A 23,465-nucleotide genomic window follows, 5' to 3' on the forward strand; every position below is an offset into this window, starting at 1 on the left:
GAATTGGATCGATGTGGTATACCGGGGTTGACGTGCTGTCAGTGGATTGAATCAGGGCATGTGAAGCGTCTGGGGTAAACCATGGAAAGCTGTGTAGGTATGTATATTTGCGTGTGTGGACGTGTATGTATATACATGTGTATGGGGGTGGGTTGGGCCATTTCTTTCGTCTGTTTCCTTGCGCTACCTCGCAAACGCGGGAGACAGCGACAAAGCAAAAAAAAAAAGATAATTATACATATATACACATGTACATAATTCATACTGTCTGCCCTTATTCATTCTCGTCGCCACCCCGCCACGCATGAGATGAAAACCCCCTCCCCCCGCATGTGCTCGAGGTAGCGCTAGGAAAAGACAACAATGGCCACATTCGTTCACACTCAGTCTCTAGCTGTCATGTAATAATGCACCGAAACCACAGCTCTTTTTCCACATCCAGGCCCCACAAAACTTTCCATGGTTTACCCCAGACGTTTCACATGCCCTGGTTCAATCCATTGACAGCACGTCGACCCCGGTATACCACATCGTTCCAATTCACTCTATTCCTTGCATGCCCTTCACCCTCCTGCATGTTCAGGCCCCGATCACTCAAAATCTTTTTCACTCCATCTTTCCACCTCCAATTTGGTCTCCCACTTGTCCTCGTTCCCTCCACCTCTGACACATATATCCCATTTGTCAATCTTTCCTCACTCATTTTCTCCATGTCTGAGGTAGAGCGAGTCCAGGACAAGATCATGCAATAGAATATTCACGGAACATCGATGACAAAGCACTAATCTTTAAAAAGAAAGTGGTGTGTGGGTGCATTTTACGTACTTGTAATGCCAAAAGACAATAGACTCACTGGTCGCCATAGTAAAAGTAGGAGTGAAAGGCTTCCATGCTGGATCACATGGCACTGAATTAGGGCGGAAGAGAACTCACACGACTGAATTATCTTATTAGATTAATCACCTAATGGCGTCCCACAGGGCTCGCTATTGGATCACTGTAATCGCTGGTTTTTGTGAATGACTTGCCCGAGAAAGGTACTGAAAACATTTAGGTAACGATACGTTTTTATTTTTTTCTTTACATGCTTTAGGTTAAATGCGTGTAGGAGTCGATGTGAACAGTTCGAGATTGTCATTCACTTTTGTACAGGAAAAGTGAGCTTTATCAGTATGAGAAAAAGTGAGTTTGTACAATGGAAACTGAGCGAAATTAATGCAAGCTCTACCCATCAAGATCATAAACAGACCAGTCTTATTTTTACTGATTATCTGAGTCTTCTAGTTAACTCCTTAAGGTTGCACTGTATCTACAGTGACACTAATGGTTCCATCTTCTATAGGCGCTGATCTATGTGCATTCGCTTAAGAGAAACATGAAGTCAACAGTGGACGAGATGTCACAGTGGTGTTCATACGCCGCAGGCGGGCTTGCGATCAACGGTACGTGCAGAACTGCCACCTCCCAAGAAACTTGTCGAAATAATGACAATATGCAAAGAAATTATTAAGCTTCACAAAAGAAAATCAGACAAACGATATAACGTGAACTGTATAGCCTCGCTACATCAGTCTTTCAGTTTCTTAGGCTTCCATCGTTGACGTCTGAGCCGGCTTCCGTTGCCGTTGTCCTGGCGTGAGGATTCGTCCATTTCGGCTTGCGGGTCATCGATTTCCAGAGCCGCATGGAAATATGCCTCCATCTACTGGCAATGATCCCGGAATTCCTTGCGGTTGACCTCTGCTTTTGCCATTTTCTAGGTTCTGTCTGAGAGTAACTGCCATAACTGCCATAAGCAGTTTGCACGTATCGCCTTCCGCTTGAACATGTTCGTCCTTTGGATGCAGCACCTCGCCTCAGACAGCTTCTTTGGGATGTTGCATTGCTTTGTCGTCGTTCATCAGCTTCGGTGGGAGTCCTCCCTTCCTGCGAGAGTTGGACGGCAGCAATTCATCCTTTTTCGTCATAGCCTTCCCTGAAACCTTCACATTCAAACGTACTTCGTGATTTATCCCCTTTGGCCACATATGAGGCTCCAGGCATGACATCACTTGCAATCATCTGGCCAGGATATATCTACAGTTGCAACTCCCGCCCAGTCATCATCTTGTGCAGCGCGCAGCCTACGAACTCAGTCCAGAGAATGGTCCCATCCCATGGTCGTACTGTGAGGTACGGATGTCACAACAGGAGCGTTCCGCCCGTGTCGTACTGCGGGCAACACAACAAGGGCGTCCCACCCCAGTGTCGTACTGCGGACAACACAACAGGATCGTCCCGCCCTAGTGTCGTACTGCGGACGACACAACAGGAGCGTCCTACCCTAGTGTCGTACTGCGGATGACACAACAGGAGCGTCCCACCCTAGTGTCGTACTGCGGATAACACGACAAGATCATCTCGCCCTAGTGTCGTACTGCGGATGACAACAGGAGCGTCCCGCCCTAGTGTCGTACGACGGATGACACCACAGGAGCGTCCCGCCCTAGTGTCGTACGACGGATGGCACCACAGGAACGTCCCGCCCTAGTGTCGTACGACGGATGACACCACAGGAACGTCCTGCCCCAGGGTTGCACTGCAGAAGATACGCCAGAGCCTCCTGCTTTAGGGGGTCATACTGCAGACACGGCAAGTCACCAAGATAAAGCAATCATCCTCTGGAAGTGTTCCTCCCACGTTTATGAGGGCGAACAGGATATAAATAACTTTTTGACCAAGTTTCCATATTTTGTTGCACTGTCAGCATCTCTAAAGCAATTGGTATAAAGCGAGTTTGAATTGACATTTTAAGTCTTGGTTCAGTGATATTCGCACCTGAGTGGCTAAAGTACAACACTTGGCTTTCATTTCAGCGTTAGAATAAATCACTGGATTTCGAAGTTGCCCTTCCACACCGTTCAGAATGCTCTACATTTTCCCCTCATTCTACAGATTTCCTCCTCACCTTTGCAGTTCATGAAAAGTGCATCGTTTCATGTGCATTTGCCTATACTCGTATGTACATAGGTAATGCACCCCCATAGTGTTTCCCTTATAAAGTTTAAAGGGCATATATATATATATATATATATATATATATATATATATATATATATATATATATATATATATATATATATATATATATAAATTGGAAAGGATCACAATTTTGCGCGTGATCAAGATATTCCTTTGAGTCCACGGGGAAAATGAAACACGATAAGTTCCCAAGTGCACTTTCGTGTAATAATCACATCATCACGGGAGACACAAGAGAGAAATATAAGTCAGTTGATATACATCGAAGAGACGAAGCTAGAACGCCATTTGGTAAATATGTGATTGTCTATGGACAATCACATGTTTACATCACATCATCAGCTCCCCTGATGATGTGATTATTACACGAAAGTGCACTTGGGAACTTATCGTGTTTTATTTTCCCCGTGGACTCACAGGAATATCTTGATCACGCTCAAAATTGTGATCCTTTCCAATATATATATATATATATATATATATATATATATATATATATATATATATATATATATATATCTTTCATATTATTCGCCATTTCCCGCGTTAGCGAGGTAGCGTTAAGAACAGAGGACTGGGCCTTTGAGGGAATATCCTCATCTGGCCCCCTTCTCTGTTCCTTCTTTGGAAAAAAAAAAAAAAAAACAAGAGGGGAGGATTTCCAGCCCCCCGCTCCCTTCCCTTATAGTCGCCTTCTACGACACGCAGGGAATACGTGGGAAGTATTTTCTCCCCTATCCCCAGGGATAATGAAAATAATTATTAGCATCATTTCACAAACTTTGCAATGTATGTTCTTAGAGAACTGTTGTAATTCTAAAACATCAGCCCAAAAAATACTTCAAATACTAATTATTTCACTGTTCCTTAAAGTTGATGCAGAAAACAAGTTATACATTGTTAATGCACTAATATAATAACCTCACGCATCAAAAGAATTTGATAAATTTGATGAATTTTTTACTTGAGGATTTACTGCACTGTGTAAGAGCACAGGTGCGTCAGCATGATGAGGCACAGTCAAGCCTACCTGTGACAGAAGAAACAACATAATTCATTGATAGAGGAAGTTCAAAGTTTAAATCTAATGAAAGTGAAGCTGATACTGAGGTTGTATGTCAAAACAGCTTTGAAGACTATTGGTTTAAATGGATTAAATGATATCAGTGATGATGATATATATATATATATATATATATATATATATATATATATATATATATATATATATATATATCCCTGGGGATAGGGGATTAAGAATACTTCCCACGTATTCCCTGCGTGTCGTAGAAGGCGACTAAAAGGGGAGGGAGCGGGGGGCTGGAAATCCTCCCCTCTCGTTTTTTTCTTTTTTTTCCAAAAGAAGGAACAGAGGGGGGCCAGGTGAGGATATTCCAAAAAAGGCCCAGTCCTCTGTTCCTAACGCTACCTCGCTAACGCGGGAAATGGCGAATAGTTTAAAAAAGAAAAGAAATATATATATATATATATATATATATATATATATATATATATATATATATATATATATATATATATATATATATTGGAACCTGTAATTAGGTTATCCAACACTATATATACCAGCTTGCTAGAAGTCATAGTGTATAGAACGGATTTTTCGTCATACGCTGACAGATTTTGTTGATAAATCGAGCAACAATTACCTCCTCAAACGAGAGTTACTGAATAATTTCGCCTTGGCATTCCTGCAGTAGGTCATCCCCCTGCAAGAATTTCAAGTTGCACACAACTGAACCTTTTAAGCTTCAAAAGATCCCTGATATATTTGACCGAACATAAACTGTCAAAAGCCACCACTTTACATTTTCCTGAACCGTTCCAGCGGTTGTCATGGATGGTCCTGTGTAATGTCGAGAGGGCGATCGATGACCTACTGGGCAGAGGGTGGTTTTAGTCACGATGGGACTCGGCCCTCGAGATGGACAACCCCTTAAAATGAAAAGAAAGATATGCCAAATAGGATATACTAGATGTAATGTGCCCCTGTGTATACAGATACAAAGGAGAGTGTGGCTCGCGGGGTGATGTGAAAAAGTATGCTGATATAAGACATGAACGACAATTTAGATTGAAGTTGACATGTTGGACTGAAACTGCTCGTTGGTTATTTACTTCGGTTTCAATCGTATCCAGTAAGAGGGTTCCTTTTATCAACACTACCAATAGAGTAAGCTTAAACCCTTGCCCACTTTGCAACTGGTTATCATCGTTCACCTTTATATACTCTCGTTTGACCGTAAAATCCAGAAGAATGTAAAGGTAGGGAGACAGACGTCAAAATTCCCTTCAGTTAAATGTTCACGGAGATTTTACCATGCACTTTTACGTAAGTTAGAGTACATTACTCGTCACCAGCTTATTTCTGTAGTTTAAGAAGTATATACAGACATCACAGAAAGGTCAATCAGTAATTGTGTAAAAAAATATCTAAATAAAGAAAATTGGCGAATGGGCAGAATAACTCGTTACAAATCTAACATTAAGATAAAATGGGACATAGCAACACGACAATTAACTTTACATTATCAATAGGACTTCAGTGTTACTGGATGCAACAGAGTATCAAAGCTAAAGAAAAAGGGAAGAAAGGATGGAGCAAAATATTGGTTTAGGAAAAGTTGATTGTGTAAGTTATAAACGGTGTGACGCTCAGCACTAAAGATAAGATAAAATATTTGGGGAGGAACCATTATTAAACTCCATCCCACTTTAAACAAGTAATTTTACAACACAATTCAATCACGCTCACACGCTGAAATGTTATGCAACAAATTTATACATTAAGAATGTTCGGTAACAATTTAATACCGTATAGCTGTATGTATGATTACAATATGTATAACCAATCATGAGACATCAAAACATATTTAGGGAAAAGTAAATAAAAAATATCAGAAATATTTTGTAGCTTAGTAATGAGTTCATATTAAGAAAAAAAATATATATTACTACAATAATATTAATAAACGGGGGTATATGATAAATATATGTAATCTTAATGGAAACGGGGCTTTCTTGATCCATCAACTACAAAGCGACTAAGCTTGGCCCGGCAGTGCTGCCATCTGTATCGACGCCATTTTCGGGACGGCGCCGTATGCGAGTTTATATTTATAAGAGGTAAGGTCGCGTAAGAATTTGAATCATTTTAGGATGGTTAGGGAAGGAAGGAGGATCCAGATACTTGCTTGTTACTTTAGACTTTTAAGATAAAGGGTCGTGACAGTGGCTGTTATAAGGCAAATGATACGATGTATCGTAAGAGATAGATAAACAATGAGCAAATAAGAATGATGATAGCATTGAATATATGGATATTTACTTAAGATACTGAATGTTACCTCAACTTCATTTCAAATTCTTTAGCACATAAACACTCAGGATAATAAGGGTTAGTATCTTCAAAGGTACTATGAAGATACTAACTATGAAGATTTACTATGAAATGGTTCGATGCACAATAAATAGTAGTTATGGCTCTACTTAACGAAATCGTTTGAAGAAAAACGGATGAAAAATTATTTCATCTGGGATATGGTAGTGGTAGTTGTTCAATGTAAATTGTATGACATGATTTTCCCATGTTTAAATGATAATATGAATTGTATTTGCCTCCTATCTTTAACAACAGCCGTTGCTTGAACCTTGCAATAGATAAGAATATACGTTTTAAGTTAACGTGCCAATTAAGTTAAATCGTGTAGCAGGCATCTCATAAATAAGTGGATATGTGACATTGTACCCTAGGGTGAAATTCTATGTAGTTAATCTATATTATAAAGCTACCACATAATTCTTGCTCGTAAATGGATAACTAAAGAAGATAGTCTAAGCAGAGAATAAAGAATATATGCAACCTAAGCAGACTCTTGGAGAAAATAGTTGCAACATAGTTGGGTTATTCTAGTAAACTATGTTTTCACAAATCTTGCACCCCTCCAATAGCAAGCTTCGTACATCGAAGTATGACGTTGACATTAAATTTCTAAACATTAACCACATTTTCGTATTATTTAGTTATCCTAGCACCGTCATTATATTACCAATTATATATATATATATATATATATATATATATATATATATATATATATATATATATATATATATATATATATACATATATATAAAATATATATATATATATATATATATATATATATATATATATATATATATATATATATATATATATATATATGATCGGCCATTTACCATATATTGATGTAATGCTAGGAAAAGAATATCATCATATGCTCACCCTTACCGAAACTAGAGTTCTCGTCCTGTGACTTTTCCTGACCGCTTCAGTGGTCCTGATTCAGTCCATTGACATGTTCCCATTATTCGTGCATACTGCATTGCTCCAATTCATTCTTTCTGATGCAAGCCTCATACCCTCCTGCATGATTAAAACTTTACCCCTCAAAGTACCTTTCTCGTAATACTTCCGTCTCTTGTTCGAGCTTCTCTTTCTCTTCCCTTTCTCCGTGTCCCCTACTCCTGTGACATGTATACCTTCTTAGTTTCTCACTCATCTCTTCCATATGCCTAAAGCATTTGGTCTCCCCCCTATCCCCATTTCAGCTGAACGATACTCTTCTTACTATCATACCACTCCCTTACCCTAACATTTCTTATTCCATCAACCCTACTAGCACCACATTTTGTCTTCGGTCATTTCATTTCCAGCACATCCTCTCTCTCACTCTCTCTCTCTCTCTCTCTCTCTCTCTCTCTCTCTCTCTCTCTCTCTCTCTCTCTCTCTCTCTCTCTGTACTTTCTGATCTAGGGCTCACGCCTTACGTTCTTACGGTAGTTAGGACTATCATGCCATCAAACATACCCATATTTTACCTTATTTTCCACGCACTCCTAATTGCCCTCCGAACTTTGTACCCCCTTACCCACTCTATGGCAAACTTCATATTCCATAGTTTCATTTGCTGCCATATCCATCTTCAGGTATCTGAAGCACCCCTGCTATTCATTCAAAGTCACACTCCAGTCAGCCTGTCTCTAGACCCTGCTAAACTTTATAACCTTGCTCTTTTTTTTTTTTTTACGTTAACTCAACTTTCACATATGCTTCTAAACTGAGACACCAGCTTTTGCAGTTTTTCACTCCAGTCTGCCACAAGAACTGTCATCACCTTTCATAATCCCCACCCCAACAGACTTCATACTCATCTGTTTCTTCTCTCACCACCTTACCCATAAACAGATTAAGCAGCCTTGGTGACATCACACCCTTTTTGCAGACCCAACTTCACTCAAAACCACTTACCCTCCTCTCATCCCATTTACACACATGCCATATTCCCTTGATAGATACCATATACTCATAGCACCTTCCACAGAGCATCTCTTTGAACCCTGTCATATGCTTTATTCAGATCCATCAGCAGTCATTGCAGCAGTGCCATATGCATGATCTCAATATAGGAAGGCTTCAAGCATGCCTCCTTGTGTAAAAACACTTGAGTTTCAGTATAGAGAAAGGTAAGTATGCTCTTTCATTGGCTTACAAAGTGGCGTCACTGGCACTATATTGGTTAGAGTGCTCTAGTTTGCTCACAACGTGGGTAGAAATATTTGGGCAATGTACACCTGGGCTGAAGGTGCTGTCCTAGGCAAAGGTTGAAGGTGGTGGATCACTAGGGTCAGCCATTGCTGGAGTTCACATATGCATAAACACACTTAGGATTCGCGCACATACATGGGTTCTTTCACTGGTGAGAGTGCTATCTATCTGTTTATCTATCTGTATCTCTGATGCCTATTCCATTCTGGTACTCCCTTAAGGGGCTGGGCACAGTAGTACTCTCCATAGCTGGTGAACTCTAGTGCCACTTCTTAGCCTTTATGCCTCACCCTTCATAGGTCACTGGAAGAGGGCAAGTCTAGTGCAGTGTTTGCAGAGGTTCTTACCTAAGGCCCTGCTAACTACCCTTCCTAATGCTCCTACCTACTACTTCTGTCTATTGCTCCCAGTATATTACCAAAAGACAGGGCTAGCACAGTGATCCACACAGGAAAATCTAGAGTTACGACAAATGAGCTGTGTGAGTTAAGCATTGTCAAATGTTATGTGTGACAAGGGGAGATTGTATGTTTGTAGACAGAATGCCAGTAGTCCATGTGCAGGTTAGGAAGAAAGGAAAGGCAGTTTCCTAGGTCAGAGGAGTGCAGCTTTACAACCACTGAAATGCTGGCTCTAAGCAGCTGTCACTTACTCTTCCAATACCCAGGTGGATAGTGCAGGTAATATACCTCCCTGGTCATTGGCTGCCTACCAACTTCTGCCTACAAGGGCATTTGGCTTCATCTGTTATAATTTATTCTTCAACATTTGTAGGGTGCAGGTATTCCAGCTACATTCATACTAATTCTGTTGAGTCAATTGTGTAATTTACTTGATGGTAAGGTAAGTATATTACATGGAAATTTGTGAGCTTTATGATGTGTAATATGTAGCCAGAGCAAAATTTTTATCTTTGTGGCCATAACATCGTCCCCTCCTATTAGTTTTAGAACACTCTCTGTCTCTTAAAAAAGTCTAAGGCCTGGTAGTCAAGGTACAAGGAGACAATTTATTTGAGGTGCTCAGAAATGGTGCACAGTTTGGTTGAGATAATGCCCATTTGCTTCTATATTCTCCATACTTTTGTTTTCCAGCTCCTCAGTAGCTTTGTTGAAGAGTGACACCTTTTCACCCAGTGGCTAGATGGAGCGAAGGGGATAGTATTTCACTTCAGGGTCCAACACTTGGCTCACACACACAAATGCAATCATGCACAGAGGGAGGGTCCCCACAGACAAATCAGCTACTCACTTAGCTGGCTGCTTTTATTTCTACACTTACTTATCAGAGTCAGGGGATTAGGCACCTCATCATGTCATTGATGGGCACTCACAAAATGGTGTTAGCATTGCTTGCATCCAGGAAATAATGTCTTAACCTGTAGACAGAGGGCTGTTGGTATTCCCTCTTGACCAGTCAAAATCTAACTTGGCTGGCTTTTTGTTTTCTCTTCCCTAACTTGTCAGAGTCGGGAATTGCTTGGGCACCCCACAGTGTCATTCATAGGCAGTCTTGCAAAATGATATTTGTCACAAAATGGTATTAGCATTGCTTGCATCAGTGAATTAATGCCTTGACTTAAAGACAGAGGGCTATTTGTATTCCCTCTTGATCAGTCAAAATCTAATTGCCCTTTGTCCCCTCAGGTTGTATTACAGACTCAGACACGTGGCACCTTAGGGCTTCCTGACTAAGGCGCTATGATGTCACACTTATCCATCTGCTAGACCTGCCTAGATTGGCTGGCACTTGGAATTGCTCCACATTAAGGTGTGTTATACCTGTCCAGTAATGATATAACTACAGCATGCAAAATCAGAATGTTTGTTTAGGATTCTAATCACTTGGGTGACACTGAACTTAGTTTAATAAGATTAATAAGCACACACCCTCACACACATCCTGTGTAACTAACCACTGTGTTTTGCGAGAGAATGAGTTCAGTCTTGGACAAAAGGGAAGGCTGAGTAGACTGTTTGTGTCTGAACTTCCAAAAGGCATTTGACACTGCACCACATCAGAGGCTGGTTATAAGCTGAATCACTAGGCAGGAATAAGGGGAAAATTCCTTCATTGAGAGGGAAGAAAGGATGTATGTCAGTGAAGCCTTTTCTGGATGGGTTGAGGTGACTGAGTTCCACAGGGTTTGGTTCTGGGGCCATTACTCTTCTTAATCTACATTAATGACTTTTAAAATCGTATATGAATATGTTTGCAGATGATGTAGAAGTTATGAGGGAAGTGAAAAGTGAAGAGGATTGCATCAGCTTACAAGGGGACGTAAACAGACTCCAAAGTTGGTTTTAAATGAGGTTGATGAAATTCAACCCTAGCAAATGTAAAGTAGTGTGGGTAGGACAGAGTGAAAGAAGGCCTCAATATGATTATTACTCTGTGAGAAGTAAGCCTTAAGATTCTGTTCATGAGAGGGAGTTAGGAGTAAACATTGTCCCTAGCTTTCAAGGATATGGATAAATAAAATTTAGCAAGCTATTCATATCTTACATAAGGACAAAACTAGAATATGCTTCTCAGGTGTGGTCACCATACCTAAAGAAGCACAAAGAATGCACAGAGAAGGTCCAAAGGAATGCAACAAAGATGGCTCAAGAGTTAAGAGACTTAAGCTACAGGGAAAGGCTGGAGGCTATAAATTTACCTACCTTGGAAGAGAGAAAAGTGTAGGTGACCTAATCATGACCTTCAGTTTTTAAAAGAAATCAATGAAGTGGACTGTATTTTGAGAGATGTAGGGATAGAGGAACCAGAGGACATAACATGAAATCATGTAAGGAACTTTTAGATTAGGTGTAAAGAATTACTTTTATAGTATAAGGGTGGTAGATGATTGGAACAGATTAACTGAAGACAGTTAATCTAGACGGCATACATAAATTAAAGAGGCTGTATAATAGTAGAGGGTGTTCAAGAGATTGGGCTCGAGTGTAAAAACCCTTTCCTGTATAGGACTAATATATGATTACTTACAGACCTCTGTGGTGTTGTAGTTTGTATTATTGGCCCATGTGTATGCATGGGCCACCTGGAACCAAACCCAGACCCAAATCCTTATTGCGGGAGCTGGTCCACAGGGGCTGGTCATTGAAATGGGCAACTGACAGGTTAGGGTGTGTATGTATGTAAGCATACATACATAGGAATAAAGACATGGTACCTATATACAGGGTTAAGAGACAGGGCAATTCAAGTGTAAAGATCCCCTACTGCAACACACAGTCAGTAATCACACACACACATACATATTGCATTACAATTTAACTCTGAAACTAGTTGGGCTCTGATGTGGTGGTGCAGTTAATTAATGCAGATCCTCACAGTAGGTTGTATTTGCAAACAGAAAATCTGGTATCCACTGAGATTTGCTACAAGATGATTGATGCATCAGTACAATTAATTTTTGTATATGCCTTAAACTTTATTCTTCAACTGCTAATCTTATTTATGTTTAGGATCTTAAATTTTGAGATTAGTACCTCTATTCAGGTTCATCCTTTGTTTGAAACTGAGCTGGATCAGACATCAGTTCATTTGTGCTTATGTTCTAGACTTTACTGTCTCATATGAAGTTTTGTTAATATCAGTCACTTTTCAGATTACTTGTCATGTTACCCTTCAGTTAATGGATATGAATTGTTCATTGATACTAATATACACAGGTGATACTGGTTTTGATTAGTGATCTCTGAGTTGGTTATATCATGTTGGAATTTGAAAGAACTTGATTAGATCACTTACTCCATGAATTTTCTGTTTAATTTTAAAGAAGGAAGTGATGTGTATTTGTGCTTGCATCTGTACTTACATCAAACTATAGTTTCTAATCCTTGATTTTACTGATTTGTGTTGGAACGTTTAATGTACTGAGGTTACTTGACTTCAAGTTGAGGGAATTGCCCTCTTCTAATTGCTCATGCTCAAAGGGTTAGTTCATGTTTTATAAATTTTTTTGTATAGAATTATTTTTACCAGTCATAGTTGTGTAACTATATATATGCCTTATGTCAGATGTTACCATGCTATCTGCCAAACAGGTGTTTTTAGAGTAAACCTCTTGTAACATACATGGGTCTAAAGTAAAGCAAGATCACAGTCTAGGTGTTGGCAGGATGATATATAAGTTTAATGATAACTATTTACTTATTTATCTGTCTTTCTATCTCTCTGATGCCTATTCCCTCAGGGAACTCCCATCATGGGGTGGCCACGGCAAAGGTTTCCACTTATCCTTGTCCTTACATGCCCCCCTCGCTTACACCATTCCAAACATTCTTCCTCTGTTTCTCTCCTTCCAGTATTTCTCCACCCTGTTTGCCCACGTCACAGGTGGACTTCCACTCTCACCAACCCTTTTAATTGTGCAATCATATACTCTCCTAGTAAATTCTCAGTCTTGCATTCTTTCTGCATGCCCGAACCACCTCAAAGTATCACATTTCACCCATTCATTTACTCCACAATTCATTTCCTTTGCTTTCCTTGCTGTACCACATCTCTCATACACCCTATCATTTCTTTCTTCATTCCATCTATTCACAGCACATGCTCTTCTCAATAAGCTAATTTTCACAGCCTGGATTCTTGGCCTCTGTGACTCATTCCACATCCATGTTTCGGCTGTGTAGGTCAGGGTTGGGAGGACTATGCTGTTCCGTAATCCTCTCGTCACTTTCATACTTACACTTATACCCTTCAGTATTCTGTTAAGGGACCCAGTGGCTCTTCCACTCTGTTCTGCTCTCTCCCTTATCTCTCCTTCCATATCACCACACTTACTCAAGACAGCTCCCAGATACTTAGATTCCCTTACTTCTTCCAGTCTTTTTGCCCCTATATCCACAGCAATTTCAGTACACTTTCTTCATTCACTCTATATGGTTTTACAAAATTGATACTTTCACTCTGTTTCCCTTCAAGCGCCATTACTTTACTTTTACTTGTATTTACCTTCGATATCCTCTGCTTACACACATCATAAAACACACTTACAACCTCCTGCAACTCCTCTTCACTCTCTGCAAACAACACAATATCATCCACAAACAGATTTGCCACTAGCCACCATATCTCACCCGCCACACTCCATCCCTGCACCCTTTTTCCCTAGTTTTGCTTTCATCTCTCTTATCACTTCATCCATATATATGTCAAAAAGCCACAGTGACATCATACAGCCCTGCCTCACACCTACATGTATTCCAGAACTTTTGCTCAGCTCTTCATCCACTCTTACACATGCAGTTGCTCCTCTGTAGAAGGCTTTTACACCATCTAACAGTTGTCCCCCTATACCATATATCCTTAGCACATCCCACAAAGCATTCCTCTTGACTCTGTCATATGCTTTCTCGATCCATAAAAGCTGCATACAACTTCTTACCTTTTGCTAAATACTTTTCCATGGTCATCTTACAACATGGTCATTTGCAACAAAAGTCTCATCCACTTATCCCCTACCTTTCCTAACCCCCCCCCCCCCTTTCTCTTTACTTTTTCTGCATTCAGTCACATCCATCACTCTGTCAATTGATATTCTTGCATACACTTTTCCTGGTATACGTAATGGACTTATTCCCTTATAATTGCTACATACATCCTTCGCACCTCTTCATTTGAATAAAGGGACAATAATAGCTTGCACCTAATCCTCATGCACAACCTTCTGTTTCCATGCATAATTACATATAAGATGCATCCACTGTATCACACTTTCTCTTCTATACTTCAGCATTTCAGCCACAATCCCATCCACTCCAGGTGCCTTTCCTACCTTCAGCCTCATTATGGCCACTCTTAGCTCCCTCTCTGCTATAGGCACTTGTATCCTCTTCCTTCCTTCCTTCATATAACAACTGCTGCCTCCCCTTCTCCCACATTCATCAGTTCTTCAAAATAATCTTTCCATCTTCCCTTCACTTCCTCCTTTTGATACAGCAATTCCTCTTCTTTACTTCTCACATCAACATTTTCTCTCTTACATCCACCTCTTTCCTTTTTTAACCTCCTTCCAGTATAGTTTCTTATTATCCCAAAACTTTTCACTTAACTTTCTTTTAAAATATTCATCTACTCTTTCTTTGCTTTCCTCTGTCAGTTTCTAAACACTCCACTTACATGTTTTGTATCCTTCCCTCCTTTGCTGAGCTTCCATTGGTACATTTATATTGAGCAATCTACCATATGCATTTCTTTTCTTCCACAGCATTTCTAATATCTTCTGACCACCATGCTTTGCCCTTTTTATTCCTGTTTCTCACCACTTTGTGTCCAAGTACTAATTCTACAACTTTTAGTAGTGTTTCTGTAAAGATTTTAAACACTTATTCACACATGACTGCATTCCTAAATTCACTGCACTTCCATTAAAGCTTTCTGTTACCTTCCTTTCATACTTCTCCAATTTTGTTTAAATCAAATTACATTTCATTTCAGTTTTACCTTATCAGAGTGAACTAAGTCACGGTACCTCTATACCAGGGGTTCCCAATACTTTTGTTCCTCTGAATCCCATAGGCATTTTGGCAGGTTCCCATGTACCCCTAAAAATAAAGAAGCAAAGATGTATAAATTATATTGATTTTATATGATCATGAAATTTGTATAAGACCATATAAGGATTTTATACTGATTTGTAACAAGGGTGTTATATATTGCTTATGTTCTACAATAATCATGGTGTACACTATACAGCAGTACACCATAGTTATACTCTCAGACTTTTTGAAGTTCTCCTTGAGAAGTACAAATGTATCCCAGGTTGGGAACCCTAGCTCTAGACTGTACTCTTGTGATAAAATCATAATTGCAATACCATACAAAGTAAGAAACAAGAAGAAATTGAACTAAATGTTAGGGAATATTTTGAAAAAGATAATCAGTTGCTTTCACAATCATTTTTGTGTTCTATTTATTACAAAAGTCTTAAATTAGATCTAAGGAAATATGGTGAAAAATTTAGTGCCTCATGCAAAGTTCTTCAATTTCATCAGATAACTCTGGCTGAAAGTCATGTCAGTTAGTGGGGATATCAGGGTGGTGTCAAGAAGATGCCACGTACCAGGTTGTGGTGCTTCCTCTCCAGGTGAGTTTTCTTTTTTATCAGCTAAAGACATATCTGATAAGACTAAAAACTGAAAGGATATGCTTGATATTGAAAAAAGCATACTCATTTGAAGAAAGCAGTAGTTTCATGATTTGTAATAATAGAGAGTACTGAAAATAAACTCAAAAGTTCTTTATTGTGTGTGTATATGTATTTATTTATATTCATTATACTTAACCGCCATCTCCTGCGTTAGTGAGGTAGCGCAAGGAAACAGACCAGGGATGGCTCAACCTACCCACATACACATGTATATACATAAATGCCCACACATGCACGTATACATACGCAGACATATACATGTATACACATGTACATATCCATGCTTGCTGCCTTCATCCATTCCTGTAGCCATACCGCCACACACAAAACAGCATCCCCCCCATCAAGGCAGTGCCAGAAGCGGACAAAAAAGGCCACATTCGTTCACGCCCCAATCACTCAAATTCTTTTTCACTCCCTTCCACCTCCAATTTGGTCTCCTGCTTCTCCTTGTTCCCTCCACTTCTGACACATATATCTCCTTTGTCAATCTTTCCTCACTTATTCTCTCCATATGTCTAAACCATTTTAGCACACCCTCTTCTGCTCTCTCAACCACACTTTTTATTTCCACACATCTCTCTTACCCATTCATTACTGTCTCGATCAAATCACCTCACAGCACACGTTGTCCTCAAACATTTCATTTCCAACACATCCACCCTCCTCTGTATAACTCTATCTACAGCCCATGCCTCGCAACCATATGACAGTGTTGAAACTCCTGTTCCTTCTAACATACCCATTTTTGCTCTCCGAAATAACGTTCTCTCCTTCCATACATTCTTCATTGCTCCCAGAACCTACGCTCCCTCCCCCATCCTGACTCACTTCCGCTTCCATGGTTCCATCTGCTGCTAAATCCATTCCTAGATGTCTGAAACACTTCACTTCCTCCAATTTTTCTCCATTCAAATTTGCATCCCAATTTACTTATCCCTCAACCCTACTGAACCTAATAACCTTGCTCTTATTCACATGTACTCTCAACTTTCTGCTTTCACACACTTTTCCAAACTCAGTCACCAACCTCTGCAGTTTCTCACATGAATCAGCCACTAGAGCTGTATCATCGGCAAACAACAACTGACTCACTTCCCAGGCCCTCTCATCCCCAAGAGACTGCATACTTGCCCCTCTCTCCAAAACTCCTGCCTTTACCTCTCTAACCATCCCTTCCAAAAACAAACAACCATGGGGACATCATACACCCCTGCTGCAGACCTACATTCACTGGGAACCAATCACTCTCCTCTCTTCCTTCTTGTACACATGCCTTACATTTTTGGTAAAACTTTTCACTGCTTCTAACAACTTATCTCCCACACCATTTACTCTTAAAACCTTCCACAATGCAACTCTATCATATTCCTTCTCCAGATGTATATTTATATTCATTTATTGATTATACTTTGTCGCTGTCTCCCGCGTTAGCGAGGTTGCGCAAGGAAACAGACGAAAGAATGGCCCAACCCACCCACATACACATGTATATATATACACGTCCACACATGCACATATACATACCTTACATCTCAATGTATACATATATATATACACACACAGACATATACATATACACATGTACATAATTCATACTGTCTGCCCTTATTCATTCCCGTAGCCACCCTGTCACACATGAAATGACAACCCACTCCCCCGCTTGTGCGCGAGGTAGCGCTAGGAAAAGACGACAAGGGCCACATTCGTTCACACTCAGTCTCTAGCTGTCACGTATAATGCACCAAAACCACAGCTCCCTTTCCACATCCAGGCCCCACAAAACTTTCCATGGTTTACCCCAGACGCTTCACATGCCCTGGTTCAATCCATTGACAGCATGTTGACCCTGGTATAACATCGTTCCAATTCACTCTATTCCTTGCACTCCTTTCACCCTCCTGCATGTTCAGGCCCTTATCACTCAAAATCCTTTTTACTCCATCTTTCCACCTCCAATTTGGTCTCCCACTTCTCCTCGTTCCCTCCACCTCTGACACATATATCCTCTTTGTCAATCTTTCCTCACTCATTTTCTCCATGTGACCAAACCATTTCAAAACACCCTCTTCTGCTCTCTCAACCACACTCTTTTTATTACCACACATCTCTCTTACCCTTTCATTACTTACTCGATCAAACCACCTCACACCACATATTGTCCTCAAACATCTCATTTCCAACGCATCCACCCTCTCTGCACAACCCTATCTATAGCCCATGCCTCACAACCACATAACATTGTTGGAACCACTATTCCTTCAAATATACCCATTTTTGATCTCCGTGATAATGTTCTCGCCTTCCACACATTCTTTATTCTTCAATGCTCCCAGAACCTTTGCCCCCTCCCCCACCCTGTGACTCACTTCCGCTTCCATGGTTCCATCCGCTGCTAAATCCACTCCCAGATATCAAAACACTTCACTTCCTCTCTTGATTTAGATACTATCTTTGTTGCTCTCCTCTGAATCTTCTCTATTAGTTCTTTGTGCTTTAAGTGCTGTGACCAAACTTGAGAAGTATATTTTAGTTTTAGCCTACTATGCAATGTGCATAGCTTGTTGAAAAATTTCTTATCTAAATACTTCAATGTTATTCTGATATTTACCATTAAACAGTTTGTCTCCTTCATTATGCTTGTAACAAGGGGCTCTGGCAACAGGTTAGACACAATGTTGGCTTGCAAGTAGGTACCTCTCACACACACACACACACATACCTGCTACGTATTATTCACTAGATAATATTCATATTGAGTCCATCTTTCACTGTATATCTTCCTCATTTCTTAACATTTATTTAGGTTGAATTTCATCAACAATTAGCTGCACCAACTTCGAAATACATGTAAGTCCCTTTATAGGTAGATGCAGTCCTCTTTTTTTTACCCCCTCATAATTCTAGCATCATCTGCAAACATTCAGGTAGGAGTTCAAACCTACAGATAAGTCATCTATACAGATTAAGTTGAGCACTGGTCCCAGAACAGAACCATGTGGCATGACACTTGTGACCTGAAGTCATTTTGAGAAGTCTCCCCTTGCATACATCCTTTGTTCCCTTCTGGTAAGATAATTTTTTATCCATCTCAGTAGTTCCTCCTCTTATTACTGCTTGAAGTTCCAGCTTCTTTACTATTCCCTTATATGGTACAGGCTCATGCTTTCTGGTAGTCCGGATACAGACAATCCTCCCTGCCTTTACTTTTGTCTAAAGTGGAACTCACCCTCTCATAGAAATCTAACTGGCTCATTATATATGATCACCTTTTCCTGAAACCATATTATCCCTCACTTTGGTAGTTTCTCCTTTACAAGAAGTCATCCATTTACTTTCTGATTATCTTTTACAGTACTCAACAAACCACACTCATCAGGGAAACTGTTTTGTAGTTCAATGTGTTTTCTCCATGTCTGTTCTTAAAACTTGGTATTACACTTGTCCACTTCCACTCCCATGTCACTCACTATTCCTTTTCCAGTGACATCCTTAATAACATTTTAAGTGCTGTGTCAAGTGTATCTGCATACGTCATCAGTACATGTGAAGGTATTTCTTCAGGACCATGAGCTTTATATGGATGGGCATCCTTTAGAATTTTGTTTATATCTTTTCTTGGTGCAGTGTCTTCTAAGACCCTCTCCCAGTTCCATTTCACTGTTGTTGGGGCTACTGTATCCTCTGCTGTGAAAATACTTTGGAACACATCATTCACTGGGAGATGGCCATGATATTTTAGAAGATAACTGGCTGGGAACTATAAAATTACCTATTGTGTCATCTCTAGTGTGTTTTCAGTATTTCTACTGCTGCAGTATATAAAAGATATTGTAACTTTTTATTATACAGGTGTGGTTGTGTACTCAGCCAGAAAGAGCAAGGATGAGGAAGTTCACCAAAGGTGGATGACAGTATTAGGGCTTGATGATGGGCGTTTAGCTGTCCATGCCTGTCAAAGGCATTTTCCAGCTGGAGCACCGACGCGCAACCATCCAGATCCTAACCCTAACCTATTTAACCCCATACCCAGCCAGGTAAATTTCTTTCAATACTTTATGTAGAATGGATTTACTTACACCACACATGGATAAGATTGAAAAACCACAGAACTCTGCTAGAAAGATTGTTATATGTAATGAAAAAAAATTATACGACGCATTCCTCACATGTCGTAGAAGGCAACTAAAGAGGACGGGAGCGGGGGGCTAGAAACCCTCCCATCCTTATATTTTAACTTTCTAAAAGGGGAAACAGAAGAAGGAGTCATGCGGGGAGTGCTCATCCTCCTCGAAGGCTCAGATTGGGGTGTCTAAATGTGTGTGGATGTAACCAAGATGAGAAAAAAAGGAGAGATAGGTAGTATGTTTGAGGAAAGGAATCTGGATGTTTTGGCTCTGACTGAAACAAAGCTCAAGGGTAAAGGGGAAGAGTGGTTTGGGAATGTCTTGGGAGTAAAGTCAGGGGTTAGTGAGAAGACAAGAGCAAGGGAAGGAGTAGCACTACTCCTGAAACAGGACTGGTGGGAGTACGTGGTAGAGTGTAAGAAAGTAAACTTGAGATTGGTATGGGTAAAACTGAAAGTTGATGGAGAGAGATGGATGATTATAGGTGCATATGCACCTGGGCACGAGACCAGGTTATAGTGATGGGTGATTTGAATGCAAAGGTGAGTAATGCGGCAGTTGAGGGAATAATTGGTATACATGGGGGTGTTCAGTGTTGTAAATGGAAATGGTGAAGAGCTTGTAGATTTATGTGCTGAAAAAGGACTGGTGATTGGGAATACCTGGTTTAAAAAAGGGATATACATAAGTATACGTATGTGAGTAGGAGAGATGGCCAGAGAGCATTATTGGATTACATGCTAATTGATAGGCGCGCGAAAGAGAGACTTTTGGATGTTAATGTGCTGAGAGGTGCAACTGGAGGAATGTCTGATCATTATCTTGTGGAGGTGAAGGTGAAGATTTGTAGAGGTTTTCAGAAAAGAAGAGAGAATGTTTGGGTGAAGAGAATGGTGAGAATAAGTGAGCTTGGGAAGGAGACTTGTGTGAGGAAGTACCAGGAGAGACTGAGTACAGAATGGAAAAAGGTGAGAACAAAGGAGGTAAGGGGAGTGGGAGAGGAATGGGATGTATTTAGGGAAGCAGTGATGGCTTGCGCAAAAGATGCTTGTGGCATGAGAAGCATGGGAGGTGGGTTGATTAGAAAGGGTAGTGAGTGGTGGGATGAAGAAGTAAGATTATTAATGAAAGCGAAGAGAGAGGCATTTGGAAGATTTTTGCTGGGAAATAATGCAAATGAGTGGAAAGATGTATAAAAGAAAGAGGCAGGAGGTCAAGAGAAAGGTGCAAGAAGTGAAAAAGAGGGCAAATGAGAGTTGGGGTGAGAGAGTATCATTAAATTTTAGGGAGAATAAAAAGATGTTTTGGAAGGAGGTAAATAAAGTGCGTAAGACAAGGGAACAAATGGGAACTTCAGTGAAGGGGGCTAATGGGGAGGTGATAACAAGTAGTGGTGATGTGAGAAGGAGATGGAGTAAGTATTTTGAAGGTTTGTTGAATGTGTTTGATGATAGAGTGGCAGATATAGGGTGTTTTGGTCGAGGTGGTGTGCAAAGTGAGAGGGTTAGGGAAAATGATTTGGTAAACAGAGAAGAGGTAGTAAAAGCTTTGCGGAAGATGAAAGCCGGCAAGGCTGTGGGTTTGGATGGTATTGCAGTGGAATTTATTAAAAAAGGGGGTGACTGTATTGTTGACTGGATGGTAAGGTTATTTAATGTATGTATGATTCATGGTGAGGTGCCTGAGGATTGGCGGAATGCTTGCAAAGTGCCATTGTACAAAGGCAAAGGGGACAAAGGTGAGTGCTCAAATTACAGAGGTTTAAGTTTGTTGAGTATTCCTGGGAAATTATATGGGAGGGTATTGATTGAGAGGGTGAAGGCATGTACAGAGCATCAGATTGGGGAAGAGCAGAGTGGTTTCAGAAGTGGTAGAGGATGTGTGGATCAGGTGTTTGCTTTGAAGAATGTATGTGAGAAATACTTAGAAAAGCAAATGGATTTGTATGTAGCATTTATTGATCTGGAGAAGGCATATGACAGAGTTGATGGAGATGCTCTGTGGAAGGTATTAAGAATATATGGTGTGGGAGGCAAGTTGTTAGAAGCAGTGAAAAGTTTTTATCGAGGATGTAAGGCATGTGTACGTGTAGGAAGAGAGGAAAGTGATTGGTTCTCAGTGAATGTAAGTTTGCAGCAGGGGTGTGTGATGTCTCCATGGTTGTTTAATTTGTTTATGGATGGGATTGTTAGGGAGGTGAATGGAAGAGTTTTGGAAAGAGGGGCAAGTATGCAGTCTGTTGTGGATGAGAGAGCTTGGGAAGTGAGTCAGTTGTTATTCGCTGATGTTACAGCGCTGGTGGCTGATTCATGTGAGAAACTGCAGAATCTGGTGACTGAATTGGGAAAGTGTGTGAAAGAAAAAAGTTGAGAGAAAATGTGAATAAGGGCAAGGTTATTAGGTACAGTAGGGTTGAGGGTCAAGTCAAGTGGGAGGTAAGTTTGAATGGAGAAAAACTGGAGGAAGTGAAGTTTTTAGATATCTGGGAGTGGATTTGGCAGTGGATGGAACCATGGAAGCAGGAAGTGAATCATAGGGTGGGGAAGGGGGCGAAAGTTCTGGGAGCATTGAAAAATGTGTGGAAGTCAAGAACATTATCTCGTAAAGCAAAAATGGGTATTGATGATGGAGAGAGATGGGTGATTATTGGTGCATATGCGCCTGGGCACGAGACCAGGTTATAGTGATGGGTGATTTGAATGCAAAGGTGAGTAATGCAGCAGTTGAGGGAGTAATTGGTATAATAGGGGTGTTCAGTGTTGTGAATGGAAACGGTGAAGAGCTTGTAGATTTATGTGCTGAAAAAGGACTGGTGATTGGGAATACCTGGTTTAAAAAAGGGATATACATAAGTATACGTATGTGAGTAGGAGAGATGGCCAGAGAGCGTTAATGGATTACATGCTAATTGATAGGCGCGCGAAAGAGAGACTTTTGGATGTTAATGTGCTGAGAGGTGCAACTGGAGGGATGTATGATCATTTTCTTGTGGAGGCGAAGGTGAAGATTTGTAGAGATTTTCAGAAAAGAAGAGAGAATGTTTGGGTGAAGAAAGTGGTGAGAGTAAGTGAGCTTGGGAAGGAGACTTGTGTGAGGAAGTACCAGGAGAGACTGAGTACAGAATGGAAAAAGGTGAGAACAAAGGTAAGGGGAGTGGGGGAGGAATGGGATGTATTTAGGGAAGCAGTGATGGCTTGCGCAAAAGATGCTTGTGGCATGAGAAGCGTGGGAGGTGGGTTGATTAGAAAGGGTAGTGAGTGTTGGGATGAAGAAGTAAGATTATTAGTGAAAGCGAAGAGAGAGGCATTTGGAAGATTTTTGCTGGGAAATAATGCAAATGAGTGGGAGATGTATAAAAGAAAGAGGCTGGAGGTCAAGAGAAAGGTACAAGAGGTGACAAAGAGGGCAAATGAGAGTTGGGGTGAGAGAGTATCATTAAATTTTAGGGAGAATAAAAAGATGTTTTGGAAGGAGGTAAATAAAGTGCGTAAGACAAGGGAACAAATGGGAACTTCAGTGAAGGGGGCTAATGGGGAGGTGATAACAA

At 40.4% G+C, this 23,465-nt stretch overlaps 1 protein-coding gene across 1 annotated transcript in view; it reads left to right on the forward strand.

Moving 5' to 3' along the window:
* Positions 1 to 6,099: 6,099 nt before the first annotated feature.
* Positions 6,100 to 23,465, forward strand: part of LOC139753493 (uncharacterized) — a 39,882-nt gene continuing 22,516 nt past the window's right edge. The window contains exons 1-4 of the mRNA XM_071670108.1: positions 6,100 to 6,165; positions 10,276 to 10,399; positions 15,637 to 15,728; positions 19,644 to 19,828. Coding sequence (XP_071526209.1) covers positions 15,656 to 15,728; positions 19,644 to 19,828 — 258 coding nt within the window. The 5' untranslated portion in view covers positions 6,100 to 6,165; positions 10,276 to 10,399; positions 15,637 to 15,655. The remainder of the gene's footprint in view (positions 6,166 to 10,275; positions 10,400 to 15,636; positions 15,729 to 19,643; positions 19,829 to 23,465) is intronic.

Source organism: Panulirus ornatus, chromosome 2, assembly GCF_036320965.1.
Source record: "Panulirus ornatus isolate Po-2019 chromosome 2, ASM3632096v1, whole genome shotgun sequence".
NCBI classification, from domain to species: domain Eukaryota; kingdom Metazoa; phylum Arthropoda; class Malacostraca; order Decapoda; family Palinuridae; genus Panulirus; species Panulirus ornatus.